The sequence below is a fragment of the Salvelinus namaycush genome, chromosome 20 (genome assembly GCF_016432855.1).
Source record: "Salvelinus namaycush isolate Seneca chromosome 20, SaNama_1.0, whole genome shotgun sequence".
Lineage (NCBI taxonomy): Eukaryota > Metazoa > Chordata > Actinopteri > Salmoniformes > Salmonidae > Salvelinus > Salvelinus namaycush.
The window spans coordinates 27061989-27078693 of NC_052326.1; the positions used below are offsets into that span (position 1 = coordinate 27061989).

The 16705-nt window shown below is 42.6% G+C and overlaps 1 protein-coding gene across 3 annotated transcripts; it reads left to right on the forward strand.

Annotated features, from left to right (window-relative positions):
- The first annotated feature begins 323 nt into the window (after positions 1 to 323).
- LOC120065171 (striatin-interacting protein 1 homolog) lies at positions 324 to 12305 on the forward strand. Of its 3 annotated transcripts, none has more exons than XM_039015950.1 (21): positions 324 to 513; positions 1296 to 1365; positions 1469 to 1543; positions 1637 to 1771; positions 1920 to 2040; positions 2183 to 2251; positions 2336 to 2442; positions 2537 to 2664; positions 2778 to 2960; positions 3088 to 3308; positions 3455 to 3520; positions 3997 to 4060; positions 8636 to 8707; positions 8822 to 8896; positions 9003 to 9100; positions 9184 to 9310; positions 9489 to 9589; positions 9697 to 9763; positions 9970 to 10074; positions 10192 to 10396; positions 10605 to 12305. In XM_039015950.1, the coding sequence occupies exons 1-21, from the start codon at positions 403 to 405 to the stop codon at positions 10853 to 10855; spliced, it is 2451 nt and encodes an 816-aa protein (XP_038871878.1). In that variant the 5' UTR covers positions 324 to 402; the 3' UTR covers positions 10856 to 12305. The 3 variants fall into 3 exon arrangements, with proteins under 3 accessions (XP_038871878.1, XP_038871880.1, XP_038871879.1); XM_039015951.1 differs by having other exon boundaries at positions 325 to 513; positions 10608 to 10855; XM_039015952.1 differs by lacking the exon at positions 1469 to 1543.
- The last annotated feature ends 4400 nt before the right edge of the window (positions 12306 to 16705 follow it).

The window sequence follows — 16705 nt, forward strand, 5'->3', positions numbered from 1 at the left end:
TTTCATATGCTCAGGCAGTAAGGAGAGTAGAAGATAGCCCAAGGATGAGGGATTCGACTAGGAACCCCCCAGTGAGTAGGCCTGAAGAGAAAGATCCAGAGAAGACGGGTTTTATTAAGGTTGGATTTCTTGTGTTTATAGCCATGGTGATCAACTGCACTGCACTGCACTGATGGAGTGGAAATTGATGTGGTAGTTGCAGCAGCATAAAAATATTGGTGTGTGAGAGATTTTAGTGCACAATATCTACATGGAGTTTTGAGAGAAGGGGTTCCAACCTGCAAAAGGCAGCACTCAACACAGTGTCTAGTCGGCCGGAAATTCACACGAAGAAGAAGAAAGTCTGCGTCTAGTCACCCGGAAAGCCACACGAAAAAGGAAAACTTTGTTGGTCAATCAAACATGGACGTTGGTGGTAATGGTGGTGGATTGATTGTTAACAATAAACAGAGGGCTATGTTACCCAACAAAAGTAGGGGTGAATTTGTCCGTAATCAAAGAAAAGACTCGGAGGTAAGGACCAAAAAAAATACTGGTTTACTGTATTACGTTCTGCATCATAAATGCATGTTTTGTGCTAGCAACAAGCCGAACGGTAGCTAGCAACTAGCGCGTTAGCCAATACATGCTAACTAGATATTTATTTATCCCCTGGTCCGTTTTCACCCATTACAACTGTTCTGATGGCCAACAGTAAGCTAGTTAAGAATTGTGGCTCGCTTTCAGAATTGTTAACCCTGAACACGGAACTGCCACTTGTCCAACGCTACCTGTTAACGTTAGCTAGCTAGGTAACGATTGCTACAGTAGTTATGGACGCTAAATAGCTTGCTATAGCTATCCAGCTTCTGTTTAAATATAGCTCAAGCCTTCTGCTATTCAGAACTCGTTACTATAGTAGATATACACTGAGTGTACAAAACATTTATCTCTCGTACAGGGCACTTCGGATCCCTAATACCCCCCCCCCATTTCTTGGGTTCAAGGTGTCTAAAGCGTACAACAGGGGTGCTTGCCCATGTTAACTCCAATGCTTCCCACAGTTGTGTATGTCTATAAAGCCAATGGCATCTCTTGACATTTCAAACACCATTGATCCTACAATCTTCTATGAGTTCACTATATTGAATACTGTCAAGTCCAAATGCAATGGACTTGCCCCATCTGGCTGCAAACTTAAAACAATATTTCCCAAAATAAAAAGACTACGGACATTGGAATGTGCTCACATTTTCGTCTCTTTGTGGTCCGAAATAGCAATACAGTAGTGTATTTTTGTCTGTGCTCCGACATAGGGCTTCTCTGAGTCTCCAGACCTCGAGTTTGAGTATGCAGATACAGACAAGTGGTCTGCTGAACTGTCAGGTGAGGTATTTCTGGACAACCTCCTTTATTATTTTTTAAATAGTGACCTCTATGACATTCTCTTGTGAATTTGATACCAACTTTGCCTACTTATCTTCTCCAGTGCTATACAGTTACACTGAAGGACCAGAATTTCTTCTCAACAGAAAATGCTTTGAGGAGGAATTCCGAATTCATGGTACATACCTTAACGACTTGAATGCGTTGTCTTCCTCCAGTGTGCTTATATAGTACCTCTGACTGAGTGTCTTTTGTTCCTGCGCTGTCTCAGTGTCTGATAAAAAATGGACTGAGCTGGACGTGTCTCAACACAGAGCTCACGCCATGCGTCTACTGGACGGCCTGGAGGTGATCACCAGGGAGAAGAGGCTGAAGGTGGCCAGGGCCATCCTTTACATGGCTCAGGGTAGGTCATCACCACTCAAGGCTTTAGCAGCGTAAGTTGACTAAGGAAGCCTGTGAAGAGGTAGCTGTTGCCATATGTTTTTATAGTGAGGCAGCCAGCAAACAATGTTTCAGCACTTAAGTCATGTTTCCTATCTGTGGCTCTACAGGGACATTTGCAGAGTGCAGCTCTGAGGCAGAAGTGCAGCACTGGATGAGGTACAACATCTTCCTGCTGCTGGATGTTGGCACCTTCACTGCTCTGGTGGAGCTGCTCAACATGGAGGTTGAGTAAGTTGGAACTACAAATCAGTGAGATGTCATTGTTTTTGGGAAGAGTTTCTTTGCTATACAAAATGTTGTCAAAATCAGGTAGCTGATTCTTCTTTCACTCCTCTTCTCCTCTCTCTCTCCTCTGCTTCTTTGCTCTCAGTAACAGTGCTGCCTGTAGCAGTGCAGTCAGAAAGCCAGCAATCTCCTTGGCTGACAGCACAGACCTCAGGTAAGATTACACACTGACTTTCCTGCAGCTCTATATAGTTTATACACCAGTGTATTGGAGTCCTCTGATGCTAGTGTTCCTCAGGGTGCTGCTCAACATCATGTATCTGATGGTGGAGACCATCCAGCAGGAGGACACAGCTGACTCACCTGAGTGGAGGGCCACCAGGGAGACCTTTAAAACAGAGCTGGGTAAGAGTGTGTGTGTTTCTATTAGATAGAAGGGTTTTGTAGAGGAGTAATTTTGGACTGTAGTTTTGCTCTTTCTCCCCCCTCTCTCTCCCAGGCTCTCCTCTGTACAACAACGAGCCCATCTCTGTCATGCTGTTTGGCATGGTGACCAAGTTCTGCAGTGGCCACGCACCCCACTTCCCTATGAAGAAGGTTCTTCTGCTGCTGTGGAAGAGCATACTGGTGAGTGAGGGATTTTATCTTATTTAGCTGATTTTGGCTATTGTGTTAGCCAGGTACTTTTGGCTGGCATATATATTTCTCTCTTTTACAACATGTCTTCTCATCTGCTCCAGTTCACCCTCGGGGGGTTTGAACAGCTCCAGAACATTAAGGTGCGTAAGCGAGAGCAGCTGTGCTTGCCCCCCCTCCCAGAGGACAGCATCCGGGTCATCAGGAGCATGAGGGCAGCCTCGCCTCCAGCTTCCGCCTCTGACCTCATCGAACAGCAGCAGAAACGGGCACGCCGTGAACACAAGGTAACCTCTACCGTGCCTGAATGAAATCTCAATGCAAGGCAACAAAGTGAAGGCAACCCCCTGCTTGACACCTGCTCAATGTAATATTGTCAGGCTCATTTGAAAAGTACCCTTTCCTCTCCATTAGTCCCTGACAAAACAGGACAACCTGGATGCCTTCAATGAGAAGGACCCCTACAAGTCAGATGACCCTCGTGAAGATGAGGATGACAACGATGACAATGACAACTCCATGGAGGTGGAGCCTTTTCCCATGGAGCGGGATGAGGTCATGCCCCCGCCCATCCCACACCCCCCCTCAGAGAGGGTGAACTTCCCCAAGGGGCTGCCCTGGGCCCCCAAAGTCAGGTACGGTGCGGGGCTGAGGGAGACCTCAAGAAGACCATTTGCTACAGATTAATGCTGTGTCTTTAGATGTACTTTGTGGTTTTATGTGTCTTGTATAATGTGCCTAATAGTATATGACTTTTTTTGTTTTGTTTTGCTTTTTACAGGGAAAAGGACATAGAACATTTCCTGGAATCAAGTAGAAGCAAATTTATTGGCTATACGCTTGGAAAGTAAGTTCAATTGGTGTCTTTTTTTCATTTAAAGATGCACTATGTAGAAATCGCTCCGCCATTTCCAGGTTGCTAAAATTCTTATTGTTAACCACATTTTTTATGTGACAAAACAAGCAAGTACAGTGTAAAAAAGTATTGTTCCCTCAAAACTGCTGTGAAATATCTTTTCCATAACCAAAAATATATTATTTTCAGCTGTTTGAAGCTGGTGTACAAAACCGAAAATAAAAGTTGCTAACTAGCGCTAGCGCAAACCATAGACTTCCAGTCATTGCACTAACGCTATTTAGCATTGGCTCGTGAAACTACCTCTTAACTTCCTACATACTGGACGCAGATAAATAAAAATGATATTCACAAGCTCATTTCCCAAATCTTGAAGTATCCCTTTAACAGAGATTTACTATTCATCTTGAAAAGTAATTTCTTGTCGAGGATCCTTGACCTAGATTTCGTGGTTATTTGTATTGCAGTGACACAGATACAGTTGTCGGCCTACCCAGACCCATCCATGAAAGCATCAGAACATTGAAGCAGGTATTATGCAGTTCTCAACATGTCTCAAGCATTGTTAAACATGGATAGATGTTCTAGTTATTGCTTAATAATCCTGCATTGTGCCTGAAAGAGAGCGGCTTAAGTTGGGCTGGTCTGTGACTCACTGACACGTTATTATTCAGAAGAATAGGGCAACCTCAGTGTCACACAATTGAAAACTTAATTTCCAGAGGATATGAGTTGGATGTGGTTCTGTACAAAGAGATATGAATGAATATATACAGATAGCAATACAATGAATGGGTAATTGGATACGATAGCACAAGCAATATTATTGTTATCCCGCTAAAGTCTATGCGTTTGGTTGGGGGGGTTCTACAAAGCTAAGGTGGAATTGTTTTAATATGTCATACCAAGGATCATTTTGCTTTTTGATTTAAGTGATTTGATATAATGTTGAATTTTGCCTTACTGCGTTTAGCCCATAGAAACACGTTGAATAACATTCATACATGGAAAAACAGTCAAAAAAGGAAGTATGTTGTAAAGTGGCACCCATATTTAACCCCTTTTTCTTGCTCAAAACTACTTCCATACTTCCATTCATTTAAAAAAAACGGTACCGGGTTACGTTTTGATGAGTCTTGTGAAGCTTTTGGGCGTCGTAGAACAAATCAACATGTTGGTGAGAGTCTAGGCTTGCGATGGTGGGGTCATTAGTTTGTAGCTCAAAACGTTTGGATTCTACAGACAGAAGTTGGCACATTGGCGGGACCAACTTCAGACGAGTCCTGTGACACTTGTGGGGAGCTGAGAGAACCATCGATTTTGGGAGAGTCTCAGCTTTCCATAGTGGGGTCATATAGTGCCTTCAGAAAGTATTCACACACTCCACATTTTGTTGTGTTACAGCCTTGATTTCAAATATATTAAATTTTGATTTTTTATCACTGGCCTACACACAATACCCTATAATATCAAAGTGGCAATATGTTTTTTCTAAATTGTCTTGGGGGGGAAAATATCTTGAATCAATAAGTATTCAACCTCTGTTATGGCAAGCCTAAATAACTTCAGGAGTAAATATTTGCTTCACAAGTTGCATGGACTCACTCTGTGTGCAATAATGGTATTTAACATGATTGTTGATTGACTACCTCATCTCTGTACCACACACACATAATTATCTGTAAGGTCCCTTAATCGAGCAATGAATTTGAAACACAGGTTCAACCACAAAGATCAGGGAGGTTTTTCAATGCCTAGCAAAGAAGGGCACCTGTTGGTAGATGGGTAAAAAAGCAGACATTGAATATCCATTTGAGCATGGTGAAGTTATTAGTTACACTTTGTATGGTGTCACTGGGTGTATTGATACAGGTGTCTTTGCTAACTCAGTTACCGGAGGAAGGAAACTGCTCTGGGATTTCTCCATGAGGCCAATTGTAACTTTAAAACAGAGTTTAATGGCTGTGAAAGGAGAACTGTGGCTGGATCAACAACATTTGAGTTGCTCCACAATACTAACCTAAATGACAGAGTGAAAAGGAAGCCTGTAGAGAATACAAATACAGTAATCCCTCGTTTATCGCGGGGGTTACGTTCCGAAAATGACCCGCGATAAGTGAAATCCGCGAAATAGAAAACTTTTTTTTTTTTTTACAATTAGCAACTATTACATGTATACAAATACAGTGACTCACGTGTAGGCCGTTTCACTGCTCTTCAGACTGGGCCGCTGCATCCTGACTGCGCTCTGCAGTGTTCTCTTCTTCTGAAGCCCGCGGTGCAGGTGTGTTTGTTCGGGAGAAGAACATAGTGATAGGCAGCTGTTGTCGCTCTTTTTTCTTCTTTGCAAAAAGATCCTTGTACACCGACATGCCACCATCGATTACGTTGGAGAACTGTAATGAACGGCTCATCAAAGGGTCCCATTCCTCAGCTACTCGCTTAAGTTCAGTGGCCATTCGCACCATGGTTGCTAAGCGACCAAGCGTTAGTCCTTCCTCCTCATCTCTCGTGTCCTCTTCTCCCTCTTCTCTTTCATCGTCGCTTTGTGGCTTTGTCATTTCTGCCAGCTCTGCATCGACAAAATGATAGCACAATTCGTAGCATGTTTTGATACAAGAAGCGGGAGTGAGTTTTTAGCGAATCAGAATGCAGAGCACAATGCACCAAAAAAAAAAAAAAAATGCATTATGAAAATCCGCGAAATAGCGAATCCGCGATAAGTGAACCGCGAAGTGGCGAGGGATCACTGTATTCCAAAACATGCATCCTATTTGCAATAAGGCACTAAAGTAATACTGCAAAAAATGTGGCAAAGCAATTCACTTTTGGTCGTGAATACAAAGTGTTATGTTTGGGGCAAATCCAATACAACACACTACTGAGTCCCACTCTCCATATTTTCAAGCATAGAAGTGGCTGCATCATGTTATGGGTATGCTTGTAATCGTTAAGGACTGGGGAGTTTTTCAGATAAATAAATAAATGGAGCTAAGCACAGGCAAAATTCTTGAGGAAAACCTGGTTGTCTGCTTTCCACCAGACACTGGGAGATTAATTCACCTTTCAGCAGGACAGTAACCTAAAACACAAGGCCGAGTCTTCACTGGAATTGCTTGCTAAGAAGATGGTGAATGTTCCTGAGTGGCTGAGTTACAGTTTTGACCTAAATCTACTTGAAAATCTATGGCAAGACCTGAAAAATGTTTTTTTAGCAATGGTCAACAACAATTTGACAGAGCTTGGAGAAATCAGAAAATAATTATGGGCAAATGTTGCACATTCCAGGTGTGGAAAGCTCTTAGAGACTTACCTAGAAAGACTCACAGCTGTAATCGCTGCCAAAGGTGATTCTAACATATTGACTCGGGTGTGAATACCAATGGCTGTGCACCTGCCCAGTCATGTGAAATGGAAATAAGATGCTTCTATATTTCATTTTCAATAAATTTGCAAAAATGTCTAAAAACATGTTTTCACATTGTCATTATCAGGTATAGATTGGTGAGAGAAAAATATATATTTAATCCATTTTGAATTCAGGTTGTAATGCAACAAAATGTGGTAAAGTCTACACTTGTTGTATTCGGCACATGTGGCAAATAAAGTTTGATTTGAATAAGTCAAGGGGCATGAATACTTTCTGAAGGCACTGTCTTACACTGAACAAAAATATAAACGCAACATGCAACAATTTCAAAGATTTTACTGAGTTTACAGTTCATATAAGGAAATCAGTCAATTGAAATACATTCATTAGGCCCTAATCTATGAATTACAGTTAACTGGGCAGGTGCGCAGCCATTGGTGGGACTGGGAGGGCATAGGCCCACCCACTTGGGAGCCTGGCCCACCCACTGGAGAGCCTGGCCCAGCCAAACAGAATATGTTTTTCCCCACAAAAGGGCTTTATTACAGACCAAAATACTCCTCAGTTTAATCAGCTGTCCGGATGGCTGGTCTCAGATGATCGCGCAGGTGAAGAAGACGTGTGAAGGTCCTGGGCTGGCGAGGTTCCATGTGGTTTGAGGCGGCTCATAGTACAGAATTGAACATTAAATTCTCTGGCAACAGCTCTGGTGGACATTGCTGCAGTCAGCATGCCAATTGCCCACTCCCTCAACTTGATGTAACTGTTATTTAACTAGGCAAGTCATTTATTTTTGATGCATTGTGTTGTGTGACCCAACTCCACATTTTAGTGGCTTTTATTGTCCCCAGCACAAGGTGCACCTGTGTAATGTCATGCTGTTTAATCAGCTTCTTGATATGTCACATCTGTCAGGTGGATGAATTATCTTGGCAAATGAGAAATGCTCACCAATAGGGATGTGAACCAAATTTGAGATAAATAAGGTTTTTGTGCGTATGGAGCATTTCTGGAATCTTTTATTTCAGCTCATGAAACATGGGTCCAACACTTTACATGTTGCTTTTGTATTTTTGTTCGGTATAGTTAGTAGCCCTAACCGTTCGGATGCTACAGACGTTTTTGTGAGATGTTTTGTGATGTGTCCTGGTCTGAGAAACAGCACTGTTGCTCTGCCACCTTCCACAGCAGATGCGGAAGGCCGACATTGGCGGATTTCTGCCCATGCAGAAAAACATATCTATAGCTTTTTATGGAAGATTTTTTAATTTTATTATGGTAATTTGATTTCTGCGTGGATATCGATTCTAGGGGGATGAAGTGATAGGGACGTAAGAAAAGGACTGTATAACACCTAGCACAACTACTATGAACAACTAACAATAGACAGATTGGAACCATAAACAGCAAACACAAGTTACAATAGTTACACCAACTCAACTCTGTCCACTCACTCCATTACACATGTCCACTTGGAGAGAAACTGAGGAGTCTCTGACCTGTGAAGGCAGAAGGGCTGTCAGGTGTCTGGCCCTCTAGAAACCTGACCCTAGCACCCTATCAATGGCCTGGTCACTGGGATTTTGAGGGGCAGGTTTATCATCCCCCAGTCTCTCTGGCACTGTTGCGGGATGGGTGGAGTGAGGTCGTGAGGGGATGAGAGAGGGACCTCACCACTGGTACTGGGAATACAGTGACAGTGTGTGACAGTGACAGTGTTCTCCATTTCCTTGCAGCATAAGTACATCTCTATAGCTGAGATTCAGATTGCCAAGGAGGATGAGTTTCAGAAAACTCCATTGTCAGGGGTGAGTGCCAATGCATATCACTGACCTATCACTGGGATATATGCAGGAATATTACTGTCCAAGAGAAAGGGCAACAAGTGTTTATTTTTATTTTTTTATTGTGTTTGTTTATAGGGGGAAGAGGATGTGGAGATGTGCTCCACTGAGCTGCTATACCAGGGCATTCTTCCCAGCTTGCCTCAGTACATGGTGAGTGTTCTGCTCCCCTTGTATGCTGATGAACATAGATCTCCAGTCCATTTCTATGACCTCTAAACCTTTGGCAAAATTGACCTGTGACTCTTCTCCCTATCAGATTGCCCTGCTGAAGATCCTGCTGGCGGCAGCCCCCACCTCCAAGGCCAAGACAGACTCCATCAACATCCTGGCAGATGTGCTGCCTGAGGAGATGCCGTGAGTCAACTGTTAGTTTTGAAAGGGAGCTGTATTCAGTCGAGCTCCAATTGAAAGGGTTTGATTTGATACTGTATCTGCAGGACCACGGTGCTCCAGAGCATGAAGCTTGGTGTAGATGTTAACCGCCACAAGGAGGTCATTGTTAAGGCCATCTCTGCCATCCTGCTGCTGCTTCTCAAACACTTCAAACTCAATCACGTCTACCAGGTACTGGCAACCCACACTCAACCACTACCACCAAATACAGTCAAACTCTGACTTAGCCTCATCTACCAAGTATTGACAACCACTTAATAGGAGTGGTCATTTCTCACAAGCACCTCAAACTTGTGAATGGTCTTACCTTGCCTTACCCTTCTGTTTCTTGTGGGATTATTTTCAACAGTTTGAGTACATGGCTCAGCACCTGGTGTTTGCCAACTGTATTCCTCTCATTCTCAAGTTCTTCAACCAGAACATCATGTCTTACATCACAGCCAAGAACAGGTACGTTGGTGAATTTGAACCATTTCAAGACCCGGATGATCAAGAAGTTCTGTGACCCTTTTTAGTAATCATCTCTCTCACCACCTTTCTCATTCTATCTCCTGCAGTATTTCTGTGCTGGACTTCCCTTACTGTGTGGTGCATGAGCTTCCGGAACTTACTGCAGAGAGTTTGGTAAGTTGCACACTCCACCCCTCACATAATTGAAATACCTATTGTAATATGAGCTGCTGAACTCAAACAAACACCTAGGAAATGTTGTTGTAGAAGGGGTGGGGGGGGGGGGGGGAACACCAGGGTAACTAATGGAAGTGTTACAGTAGTCAAAGGTTGGAGGTGAGGTGTTGGTACCAATTGGTTGGTTTGTCTGTGTTCTTCAGGAGGCTGGAGACATCAACCAGTTCTGCTGGAGGAACCTGTTCTCCTGTATCAACCTGTTGAGGATTCTGAACAAGCTGACCAAGTGGAAGCACTCCAGAACCATGGTGAGGGAGAGACCCACCCACCCAAAACAACGCAGAGTTATTCTTATTCACTAGGAGAGACATCAGTCTGCGATTCTTTTAGATCATAATTTCATACCTCGCACTTCTCTCTGTCAGATGCTGGTGGTGTTCAAGTCTGCACCTATCCTGAAGAGGGCGCTGAAGGTCAAACAGGCCATGATGCAGCTGTATGTCCTCAAGCTGCTCAAAGTGCAAACCAAGTACCTGGGCCGCCAGTGGAGGAAGAGCAACATGAAGACCATGTCTGCCATCTACCAGAAGGTCCGCCATCGCCTCAATGACGATTGGGCCTACGGTAACGGTGAGTCGCTGTCGACACAAATCGACCCAGAAAAAGCCCATCGAGTTTTTCAGTCAGTGATTGACATGATATGATTGGGAGCTGCTATCATAGACGTAACCGTGAAACATTTCCCCACAATGACTGTGAACTGCTAAATGTAAGCACCCCTACGTTTTTCAAGTTACCCCATTACCCCAAGTAATGAGCTTCCATGTTTCTTTGACAGCAGACCTGGATGCGCGGCCCTGGGACTTCCAGGCAGAGGAGTGTGCTCTGCGCGCCAACATTGAGCGCTTCAACAGCCGCCGCTACGACAACAACCAGAGCAACCCTGACTTCCTGCCCGTGGACAACTGCCTGCAGAGCGTTCTGGGACAGCGTGTCGACCTGCCGGAGGACTTCCAGATGAACTATGACCTCTGGCTGGAGCGAGAGGTCTTCTCCAAGCCAATATCCTGGGAAGAGCTACTGCAATGAGAACAGGGCTGGGGTTGGGTGGTGGTGCTATAAGGAGGTTTTCCTTACACCTCCCCAAGGTGGCAACAATGGTCTACATCCCCACCTCTTTAAGTGTACCTCTATAAGTGCAAATGTTGCTGAACAAGCATATCTGTTACTTAAAGACAGCATTCATTGAGCACTGCATTTGTTTGTGAAAATTATGCAGACATGAGTCCCCATAACAAACCTTATCCTTGCATTGTTGTCACCTCATGCAGAGAGGAGTAACAAGTCAGTAAGTGATATTTAAGAGGTAAAGGGTCAACAGCAAAGCCACCTAAATGTGGACCTTTTGCATTACCCCTGCACAGTTGGACCAATCATTTATAATCCCTGAATCTAGGCTCTAGGCACTAGACCAGGGTTTCCCAAACTCTGTCCTGGGACTCTCCTGGGTACATGTGTTGGTTTTTGCCCTAGCACTACACAGCTGATTCAAATAATCAAAGCTTGATGATGAGTTGGTTATTTGAATCAGCTGTGTAGTACTAGGGCAAAAACCAAAAGGTCCAGGATCAAGTTTGGGGAGACCTTGGGGTAGATTTATCCCATGTAGAACCCTTTTTCGTTTTGAACTGGACCTTTTTACAGAGTGCTATAGGTCTTATCGGCCTTGTCAAACCTCCCAGGGTGGGGATGTTAACGCTTTGTATTCCTGACTTCTTACACACTTAACCCCCCTCCTGGGTGTCGGCCCAGTTTTTTGCCCTTCAAGCACTACAGTATAGTATGAAAACCCTTAGGAACAAGTGCAAAATAAAATGTGTTCTGTTTGTAAGGGAGGAGTTGCTTGAGTGTGTACAGTATGTGTCTGTGTTATGGTTACTGCTTTAACCTCCTGTTGATCAGGCTTTTGAATCCCTTTTGATGTTCCACTATTACTCTACTCACTGAGTGTCCATTGGCTTGTATGAATCACACACCTGTATGCAACCCAGGCGGAGATCATTTGGTTTGGTATTAAGACATTTTAATTACATTTACATACTAAAGTTTTAACCTAAAGCAACAGGAAAATGTGCTGGAGCACTCCACAACCTGGTTGAATAAGAACTTGGAAAACGTACTTTAATATTGTGTTTGTATACAGTATGTTTGAGAGAGTGAGGAAAGAAACAGAATGAGCCCTATGTTATTATTTGTGGTTCTCACTTAACTAGCTAACAGGTGTTTTTTACTCAAGGGAACAATTTTGCCCACCTGATAACTCCTCAGATTTAAGATAATTTTATAGCTGCATTGTGCTTATACTCATTTGCAGCTTCTATTGTTTTTTGTTGTCTTATAATGGTTATTAAATCTAAGATGGAGAAATGAAAACATCAGATGTTGGGAAAACCCTTATTTATCATGGCTTTTGTCAATCTGTTTTACATTGTATGACTAAAAATGCTGGATTAAACGAATGCTCCCTCTTGCTCTGTCATTCTTGTTTTTGCTTTATTTATACAATGATATAATGGAATCACTCTCAAACAAACATACTGAGCTTTCTGTCAAACATCTTGATTTATTTTCCCTTAACTCAGCAAAAAAAGAAATGTCCTTTTTTCAGGATCCTGTCTTTCAAAGATAGTTTGTAAAAATCCAAATAACTTCACAGAACTTCTTTGTAAATGGTTAAAACACTGTTTCCCATGCTTGTTCAATGAACCATAAACAATTAATGAACATGAACCTGTGGAACGGTCCCTAAGACAATAACAGCTTACTGACGGTAGGCAATAAGGTCACAGTTATGAAAACTTAGGACACTAAAGAGGCCTTTCTACTGACTGAAAAACACCAAAAGAAAGATGCCCAGGGTCCCTGCGTGAACGTGCCTTAGGCATGCTGCAAGGAGGCATGAGGACTGCAGATGTGGCCAGGGCAATAAATTGCAATGGCTGTACTGTGAGACGCCTAAGACAGCCCTACAGGGAGACAGGACAGACAGCTGATCGTCCTCGCAGTGGCAGACCATGTGTAACAACACCTGCACAGGATCGGTATATCCGAACATCACACCTGCGGGACAGGTACAGGATGGCAACAACTGCCCGAGTTACACCAGGAACGCACAATCCCTCCATCAGTGCTCAGACTATTCGCAATAGGCTGAGAGAGGCTGGACTGGGGACTTATAGGCATGTTGTGAGGCAGGTCCTCACCAGACATCACCGGCAACAACGTCGCCTATGGGCACAAACCCACCGTCGCTGGACCAGACAGGACTGGCAAAAGTGCTCTTCACTGACGAGTCGCGGTTTTGTCTCACCAGGGGTGATGGTTGGATTCGCGTTTATCGTCGAAGGAATGAGCGTTACACCGAGGCCTGTACTCTGGAGTGGGATCGATTTGGAGGTGAAGGGCTGGCATGGTCTAGGGTGGTGTGTCACAGCATCATCGGACTGAGCTTGTTGTCATTGCAGGCAATCTCAACGCTGTGCGTTACAGGTCCTCCCTCATGTGGTACCCTTCCTGCAGGCTCATCCTGACATGACCCTCCAGCATGACAATGCCACCAGCCATGCTGCTCGTTCTGTGCGTGATTTCCTGTAAGACAGGAATGTCAGTGTTCTGCCATGGCCAGCGAAGAGCCCGGATCTCAATCCCATTGAGCACGTCTGGGACCTGTTGGATCGGAGAGTGAGGGCTAGGGCCATACCCCCCAGAAATGTCCAGGAACTTGCAGGTGCCTTGGTGGAATAGTGTGGTAACATCTCACAGCAAGAACTGGCAAATCTGGTGCAGTCCATGAGGAGGAGATGCACTGCAACACTTAATGCAGCTGGTGGCCACACCAGATACTGACTGTTACTTTTGATTTTGATCCCCCCCCCCTTGTTCAGGGACACATTATTCCATTTCTGTTAGTCACATGTCTGTGGAACTTGTTCAGTTTATGTCTCAGTTGTTGAATCTTGTTATGTTCATACAAATATTTACACATGTTAAGTTTGCTGGAAAATAAACGCAGTTGACAGTGAGAGGACGTTTCTTTTTTTGCTGAGTTTAGTGATCTTTTGCTAACAACTACTGCTTTCACAGACTATCCACATTGACTCTATGCTCATCCATAGGTCTCTAACCATTCAAACTATGCTGCTGCTAAAATGATTATTGAATCAATTTATTACTCCGTTATGCTGCTATCTATTGATTATTGATTGCCATTAGTATTTATCTACTTATCCTACTACTGGTCACTATTACTCATGTTTACATGTATATATTACCATTATTATATTACTATAAGTATCTATATATTCCTACTACCAGTCACTTTTCAGCTCTGTTTACATGTAAAGTACCATTCAAAAGTTTGGACACACCTACTCATTCCAGGGTTTTTCTTTATTTTTACTATTTTCTACATTGTAGAATAATAGTGAAGACATCAAAACTATGAAAGAACAATCATGTAGTAACCAAAAAATGTTAAACAAATCAAAATATATATTAAATTCTTCGAAGTAGCCAGCCTTTACCTTGATGACAGCTTTGCATACTCTTGGCATTCTCTCAACCAGCTTCATGAGGTAGTGACCTGGAATGCATTTCAATTAACAGGTGGGCCTTGTTAAAAGTTAATTTGTGGAATTTCATACCTTTATGCGTTTGAGCCAATCACTTGTGTTGTGACAAGGTATGGGTGGTATACAGAAGATAGCCCTATTTGGTAAAAGACCAAGTCCATATTATGGCAAGAACAGCTCAAATAACCAAAGAGAAACGACAGTCCATCATTACTTGTAAGACATGAAGGTCAGTCAATCTGGCAAATTTCAAGAACTTTGAAGTGGCAGTGGCAAAAACCATCAAGCGCTATGATGAAACTGGCTCTCATGAGGACCGCCACAGGAAAGGAAGACCCAGAGTTAACTAGAGTTAACTGCACCTCAGATTGCAGCCCAAATAAATGCTTCACAGAGTTCAAGTAACAGACACATCTCAACATCAAGTGTTCAGAAGAGACTTTGTGAATCAGGCCTTTTTTAGCTTAACATCCCCACCTGCCCTGAATGACGGGTCGCCACTGGTGCACATGTAACCTATAGCCTGTTTTAGAGAAATGTAATCATTGAATATTGTAAGAGCTTTCATTTGCTCCTTATGCCCCCTTTATTTATCCTATGGTTCTGACTTGGTGTACAGGGAGAATACTGTAAGAACAGCCCATGTTCTGAATTCTGTCACTGTGCATTTCAAAAGTGCTGAAGAAATAGTTATATTCACTACGTCCATCCTAGCTCGCTCATTAATGTCTTAATCGAAATTACGGATGCCTCTTATCCGCTTTTCGTCTCGTTATGCCATAGTTTGTACATCTTAATTATCAGTAGAAACCACATTTGTTTAAGCAAGTCAGCCATATCAGATATGTCTTTTTAAAAGGCAGTAAATTAGGCTGAATGAACTGTGTCGCTGCCAGACAAGGTTCCGCTGATTGCCAGGTGTAGCAGTGGTAAGGATTCACTCCATGGTGCTGAAAAGAAAGCTCTGCTGCTGGGACAGCTTTATGTAGGCCCCAGTGGTGTAAAGTACTTAAGTAAAATACTTTAAAGTACTAAGTTACTTAAGTCGTTTTTGGGGGGTATTTGTACATGACTTTACTATTTATATTTTTGACAAAACATTTTTTTTACTTCTCTACATTCCTAAAGAAAATTATGTACTTTTTACTTCATACATTTTCCCTGACACCCAAAAGTTCTTGTTACATTTGAATACTTAGTAGGAGAGAAATTGTCTAATTCACCAATTATCAAGAGAACATCACTAGTCATCTCTACTGCCTCTGATCTGGCGGACTCACTAAACACAAATGCTTTATTTCTGAATGATGTCTGAGTGTTGGTGTGCCCCTGGCTAGCCGTAAATAAAATAAAAAAACAGATTGTGCCATCTGGTTTGCTTAATATAAGGAAATTGAAATTATTTATACCTTTACTTTTGATACTTAAGTACATTTTAAAAATTACATTTCCTTTTGATACTTAAGTATATTTAAACCAAATACTTTTACTCAAGTAGTATTTTACTGGGTGACTTTCACTTTTACTAGAGTAATTTCCTTTTAAGGTATCTTTACTTTCACTCAAGTATGACAGTTGGGTGCTTTTCCCACCAGGCCCTAACAGTTTGTGGACACCGTTTGTCACTGTTATAGTCCAATTAATTAATTGTTAATGTTGTGTAGGGATTTTGCTGGCATGCATAGAACATTTTTGTGGGGAGTTTGCCCCACCAAGATTTACATGCTAAAATCGCCACTACTGGAGAGACCTGAAAATAACTGTGTAACGATGCTCCCCATCCAACCTGACAGAGCTTGAGAGGATCTGCAGAGAAGAATGGGAGAAACGCCCCAAATACAGGTGTGCCAAGCTTGTAGCTTCATAACCAAGAAGACTCCAGGCTGTAATCGCTGCCAAAGGTGCTTCAACAAAGTACTGAGTAAAAGGTCTGAATACTTATGTAAATGTTATATTTCCGGGTTTTTTGTACATTTGTAAAAATGTATAAATAACTGTTTTTGCTTTGTCATAATCGGGTATTGTCTGTAGATGAGGGAAAAAAACAATCAGTACATTTTAGAATAAGGCTGTAAAGTAACAAGATTTGGAAAAAGTCAAGGGGTCTGAATAGTTTCCGAATGCACTGTCTGAATAGTTTCCGAATGCATACTCGTATTTCTTTAACTCACATCGTAGTTATGTGTTTTTCATATTGTTTTTATAATACTATCTATATTATTATCACTGTATTGTTGGGAAAGAGCTCTCAAGTAAAGAACAAGAAGGCCAAAATATACACATTTCACCTGACATGACCATTACCCAC